We start from the raw sequence: 6,403 nt of genomic DNA on the forward strand, positions 1-6,403 counted from the left end.
ACCTTCCTCTGCTTCCTCTAAGCCAGGCGCCAAGCCAGCGGCCGGGAAGGATACCGCCCTAGGACAGGACTCAGAGGTGTGCCCTTCGCGGAGCTTTTGGTTCAATCTTTTGTTTGCTATGCACAGTGTCATTAGGGCTCTTAAGATTAACTACATTATCAGTAATAATTACTTTCAGTAGTAATATCATTAGGGAAATTTCACAAATTGAATTAGAACTAACTTATAAGCAGCTTCTTCACACTCCCATCCAACACAAGCAGTGCTTGTAAACCTTCCTTCCTTGATTTTAGGTCCAGTCCTCCAACGCACCACAGAAGAAGCCGAATCCAACGCTGCAGAAGAAGAATCCTCCAGGTTCCTACTTGCTCTATCTGACGGGCCTCCCTGTAGATGCCAAGTACCAGGAAGTGGTGTCACTGGTGCAGTCCTTYGGCAAGGTCACCAATGTCCTCATCATCAGGAACGAGGAGGGTGAGGAGAACCAGGGGCAGCCGCAATACAGTAAAGTGAGTATAGATAACTGTGGGAGTGTCAAGTTAGGCRTCATACCCTTTAATGCTAAGTGTGGTGTCTTTTTGATAAATATGAAGACATCTTGTTTAACCCTTGGAGTCGATTTCCCCTGCCCTGCATAATAAAACAAATCCCCATCAAAATCCCTCAGTTTAAGCATTGTTGTGGACTTAACATCCAATTTGTTTGTTTTCCTGTTTATAAAAGTGTGATTTTTCAGAGCGAAAACCTGAAGAAACGGAAACCTGGGAAAACTAAACAGAGAAAATGGAATTTGGGGGAAAAACTGAAACTGATTTTAAAGGGCTCAATAAATAGGCTGAAGCATGGGGTTGCCCCTCTGCACTTATTCTATTACCCCAGATGTGGTCTTTTAACTGGTTAGCTTCCAAAAAGTAAATGTGGACTGTTGTAACATCTTCAAAGTGCGCCAGGCAGATMTATTTGTAAAGTCTTCCTGAAATCGTCCATATTGTTTTGTCGTGGCGGGAATGATTTTGCCGTGGTACAGCACTACATATAAATGACTGCAGTGGAAACACTGATCCACTATATATACAAAAGTATGTGGACACGATGCCAAATGAGTAGATTCGGCTATTGCTGCCACACCCGTTGCTGACAGGTGCAGAAAATCGAGCACACAGCCATGCAATCTCCATAGACAAACGTTGTCAGTAGAATGGCCTTACTGAAGAGCTCAGTGACTACCAACATGGCACCGTCATAGGGTGCCACCTTTCCAACAAGTCAATTGGTCACATTTCTACCCTGCTAGAGCTGCCCCGGTCAACTGTAAGTGTTGTTATTGTGAAGTGGAAACGTCTAGGAGCAACAACGGSTCAGCCGCGACGTGGTAGACCACACAAGCTCACAGAACAGCACCGCCAAGTGCTGAAGCACGTAGCGCGTAAAAATCGTCTGTCCTCGGTTGCAACACACTACTGATTTTCAAACTGCCTCTAGAAGCAACGTCAGTAGGTACTCTTCGTCGGGAGCTTCATGAAATGGGTTTCCATGGCCGACAGCCGCACACAAGCCTAAGAACACCATGCGCAATGCCAAGCGTCGGCTTGGGTGGTGTATAGCTTGCCGTCATTGGACTCTGGAGCAGTGGAAAYGCGTTCTCTGCAGTGATTAATCACTTTTTACCATCTGGCAGTCCGACGGATGAGTCTGGGTTTGGCGCATGCCAGGAGAACGCTACCTGCCCCAATGCATAGTGCCAACTGTAAAATGTTGTTGCAGCGGTATAATGTTCTGGTGCTGTTTTTCATGGTTCGGGCTAGGCCCCTTAGTTCCAGTGAAGGGACATCTTAACGCTATAGCATACAATGACATTCTAGACTATTCAGTGTTTCCAACTTTGTGGAAACAGTTTGGGGAAGGACCTTTACTGTTTCAGCATTACAATGCACCCCCCGTGCACAAAGTGAGGTCCATACAGAAATGGTTTGTCAAGATCAGTGTGAAAGAACTTGACTGGCCTGCACAGAGACCTGACCCTTAACCCCATCGAACACCTTTGGTATGAATTGGAACGCCCCCTGTTGAGCCAGGCCTAATCGCCCAACATCAGTTCCTGACCTCACTATTGCTCCTGTGCCAGGACCTCACGATATGTATTGCGATTCAATGTTGTTATTTTGTTGCGATTCAATGTTCAAACATAATGCTCACGGTAGTCTGCTGCAAAGGTACAAGAGAGAGCCATGATAAAACAGTTTTGATCTGTCATGGAATTAGAAGTGCAAATAAAATGGCTTCCTATTCAGAAAGAAGATTGAGAACAAGCTATGTGGCAAGAATACTGGGCAGGTACAGCCCACTAGCGCAAAATAATATTGAGATATGTGCTGTTACCCCCACCCAATCACTAGTTTTGGATCCATCTGTCTAACCCTGCCCCTCTCGGTGTCTCTGTTCCTCCAGGCCACTGTTTGCATGCAGAAAGAGCAGGACGCTAAAGCACTGGCTGGGTGCCTCACTCTCAACATACGGAACACCCCATCTCTGTCTCCGACCAGGTTTGTCCCTCCCTGCTTACCGTACCAAAGCCACCTCTCAGCTGGGTTCATCCACTGGACTGTATATCATTGAACTGGCTCAGGTTTCCCTTGTAATGAGGAAGCTAATAATGACAGAAAGAGGAGAAAATTAATATAAAAAAAGGTGATGATTGATCAAATTTAATCTGTTTTTTCTTGTTTTACAGATGGCGAGGAGGAGCTTACTTCCTCGATACCTGTCATTATAAAGGGTAGCATTATGCATTACTGTAATACTAGGGTTATCTTGACCCCTACCTTTGCCATTGTTATACATGGCATTCTTCACACATTTCACTACTCTCCATAGAGAAGTGATCGGTGCTCCAAGACACCTGCACCCCCAACGAGGCCAACTTGACCGTCAAAGGCCCAGGTAAAAAAACACAATAATGTTCTTTTGGAATGCATCCAAATGGCACCCTATTCCCAATATTAGGGCATTGTATTCTGCTCAAAGTATTGCACTAAATAGCTAATAGGGTGCAGCCTTAGATGTCTTGATTAATATACAACTAATATGTTTGATAGACCTGATCAATAAGAGTTGTGAAATGTTAACATATACTTTTTGTCCCCCACAGAAGCCAGCGTTGGTCAGAAGAATTCAAATGAGGTGCTTATTTTTGTTTTTTTCTGTCTCTTATTTGCCAGTATGTCTATTACAATTTAAATTATTAAGTCTTTCAATGTTATATATCACATCTACAGAAATACAAGTAAGTGACGGTTGTCACGTGCCGAATACAGCAGGTGTAGACTTTACTGTGAAAGCCCTTAACCAGCAATGCATTCAAGAAATGGGAGTTTTTAAGAAAATATTTACTAAATAAACGAAAGTTAAAAAGTAACAGAAGAAAATTACGTAACAGATAATAAACAGCGAGTGGCAGCAGTGTAAACATGAGGGGGTGGGGTTCAATGTAAATAGTCTGGTGGCCATTTGATTAATTGTTCAACAGTCTTGTGGCTTGGGGGTAGAAACTGTTAAGGAGCCTTTTATTCCTTGACTTGGCGCTTCAGAACCGCTTGCTGTGCGGAAGCAGAGAGAACAGTATGACTTGGGCGATTTTTTGGGGGGGGGGTCTTCCTCTGACACCACCTAGTATATAGGTCCTGGGTGTCAGGAAGATTAGTGTTTCAGTTAATCTTTAACACTTTTAAAACAATAAAAAACAGGGAGGCAGCCAGCCAGCCAGCCAGTCAGCGGTGTCTGAGCTGTAAGATGAAATGGGTTTCCCAACAGATACACAGGGAGCAGGTGAAGCCACAGAGGAAGAGGAAGAGGGGCTGTAGAGCGGGACAGGTCGAGAGACTCAAAAGACTGCAGAGGGAAAACAAGGTGCAGAACTGAACTGATATCTCATAGGCCCAGGCAGGGGATGCTACATTATGGAACGTTTAGATAGAAATCTATCATGTAGATTGGACTTGATTTGGCTCCGTCAGGACAGGTAGAATAGGAAATTGTGTGACTKTCAGCTCTATTCATGATATCTCTGTATACCTCACTGAATACTCCCCGTCTTGATTATGACGGTCTTTGTCTCCTGTGGTTTGCCCTTTTTAGAGGGGCATGGTCAAGATTACTGGACTTCCTGAAAGCGGCTGCTCCGAGATTGATATCGCAAAGCTGGCCCAGCCCTTCGGAACACCTGTCAAGATCCTCCTCATCACCAAGCCCAGTGAGGTAGGCACGCTATCCGCAATAAATCACTCACTTTCACATTATGTGGCTTAGGGCAGTGTTTCCCAACCCTGGTTCTCCAGTACCCCAACAGTACACCTTGTACAAGCACAACTGATTCAACTTGTCAACTAATCATCAGGCCCTCATTAAGTTGAACCAGGTGTGTTTGTCCAGGGCTACAACAAAAATGTGTACTGTTGGGGGTACTGGAGGACCAGGTTTGGGAATTTGATTCCAACGTAGGACCTGCTGAATATATTGGCGGTGTCAATGTTCTGTCAGATGCTTTGGGTAAAATAGTCAGTATAATGGCAATATCAWATGATTTTCACATCGATTTTAAACAATATAACGTGTATGCCCAATATGACTGACTGTCTGTTTGTGGTCCTCCCCAGGCTCTGGTCACCATGCAGGATGTGGAGTCAGCCCAGGAGATGGTGAAATTGTACAAGACGCAGTCGCGATCAAGGATCTGTTCTCGAATGAGCCTGGCTTCAAACTTCTGGTGGAACTTCAACAGACGGTAGATACTGTGGCTGATTGACTGATCCTATTAGCTCCTAGTGGGCACAGGGCCTCAACGTGCATCTCCAGGCCTCTCGTTCTGGGCAGTTTTCTTCACTTAATTCAGGGTTTTGCAAAGTATGATAAATGTTCACATATGAAAGGGTGTTATGACATTCAACTTATTTTTCTTTGATCAGTGATGACTAAAGAACTTTTCATTCCATTTTATTACCACAGGGTGGCACTTTTCCATTCATTAATGGGACCCAGGAATCCTGTTAGTGTGAGTATTTCTGTTGCTTCAGCTAACCTGAAAGGCTCTTAATAATAGCATTGTTGCCACACAGGAAAAGGTAGAGAAACACAGACAATCCCAACTGATCTAAGACCTGCATGTTAATGATTTAACCTAATAAATGAATTACACCAAGAGCATAAATTATTGCAGAGTCCCTTTGCAATTTCTACAATATTTAATAAAGTTGAGCTTCTTCTAATAATTGGTAAAGTAAAGTTGTTTGTAATTGAATACATTTCAATGTTTCCAATACGTCCTGCTGAAGGCGGAGGAAGGAAGATGATGACTGGAACCGTCTCCTGGTTGTCAGTAACATCCCGGCCACACCCTCCGGCCCAACAGAGATCCAGAAACTGGTCCAGCGCTTCGGCACAGTMCAACAGACTCTGGCACTCAAGGACAAGGTGAGAGACCTGTGGGTGGGAAGGGGTGTGTGTTGGGGGACGGGACGGGTGTCTTTGTGTGCTCAAGTGTCTGTCAAAGGGAGGGACATCTTAGTGAGGAACGTTTAAGTGTTTGTGTGTTCAAGTGTCTTGCATCTACCCTGCCTACAGTAATTCCACGCCATCCATCCAATCCTGTTTTCTTTACCCCATGCAGATCATCTTTGAGATGGGAACAGCAGACATGGCCAAGAGTGTYTTCAACCGCTTCCAGAAGTTTCCCTGCATTGTTCAGAACAACAAGCTCGCCTTCTCCTGGAAACCTGATCCCAAGACTGATCTACCTAAAGTCGACATCTCCTCTGCCGGCTCAACAGCTTCAACTGGTGGCAATGACTCCCAGACTGCAGAGACCACTATGCCCCCTGGTGGCCAGGAGGACTCACTGTCTCAGTCAGGATTAAAGGTGGAGTCAGGAACAGGGGTTGATACTAAGGTTGAAGGACAGGAGGTTCAGCCAGGGAATGAAGGSATGAACRTTGATAAAGGGGTTCAAGCCSCAAAGTCTCCAGCATTARGAGGAAAGGATCAAGAGAAGGAGCCTGATGCATCTTCCTTACAGCCAGCAGGAGAGAACCAGRGAGAACCTGGAGGTCAGGGTGGAGAGGTSGTCACAGAGAAGGTTGCAGACATTTCAACAACGGAGTCCGAAGAAACTGAAGAACCAGTCTCCTCAGATGCTACCTCCGCTCCTCAAGCTGCTAAACCAGAGACTGAGAAAATGTCTGTTTCCAGTTCCACAACAKCCACCCCAGCCCCAAAAGTGATGGCGGCCATCATAGAGGCCTTACGACAGGAGAGCAGGAACAGATCCTCTACCAAGGTTACCACCGACCAGGCTGCAGCTGAGAATCCTCCAGGTAAACAACCAAAAGATAAGGCGACTCCAGATGTTCAG

The 6,403-nt window shown here is 45.2% G+C and overlaps 1 protein-coding gene across 2 annotated transcripts; it reads left to right on the top strand.

Moving 5' to 3' along the window:
* Positions 1-2,854: 2,854 nt before the first annotated feature.
* LOC112075939 (RNA-binding protein 20-like) lies at positions 2,855-5,958 on the top strand. 2 transcript variants are annotated; one of them, XM_070441130.1, is made up of 7 exons: positions 2,855-2,940; positions 3,149-3,180; positions 3,811-3,906; positions 4,135-4,254; positions 4,653-5,059; positions 5,338-5,466; positions 5,663-5,958. In XM_070441130.1, exons 4-5 carry the CDS (start codon positions 4,141-4,143, stop codon positions 4,782-4,784), a joined length of 246 nt encoding a protein of 81 aa, XP_070297231.1. In that variant the 5' UTR covers positions 2,855-2,940; positions 3,149-3,180; positions 3,811-3,906; positions 4,135-4,140; the 3' UTR covers positions 4,785-5,059; positions 5,338-5,466; positions 5,663-5,958. The 2 variants fall into 2 exon arrangements, with proteins under 2 accessions (XP_070297231.1, XP_070297230.1); XM_070441129.1 differs by lacking the exon at positions 3,811-3,906.
* The last annotated feature ends 445 nt before the right edge of the window (positions 5,959-6,403 follow it).

Source organism: Salvelinus sp. IW2-2015, unplaced genomic scaffold, assembly GCF_002910315.2.
Source record: "Salvelinus sp. IW2-2015 unplaced genomic scaffold, ASM291031v2 Un_scaffold3477, whole genome shotgun sequence".
In the NCBI taxonomy this organism is placed as follows: Eukaryota; Metazoa; Chordata; class Actinopteri; order Salmoniformes; family Salmonidae; genus Salvelinus; species Salvelinus sp. IW2-2015.

Coding starts and splice junctions, on each gene's coding strand:
- LOC112075939 (XM_070441130.1), top strand. CDS start 4,141: ATGGTCAAGATTACTGGACTTCCTGAAAGCGGCTGCTCCGAGATTGAT. Junction 4,255..4,652: donor TCATCACCAAGCCCAGTGAG/GTAGGCACGCTA, acceptor GGTCCTCCCCAG/GCTCTGGTCACCATGCAGGA.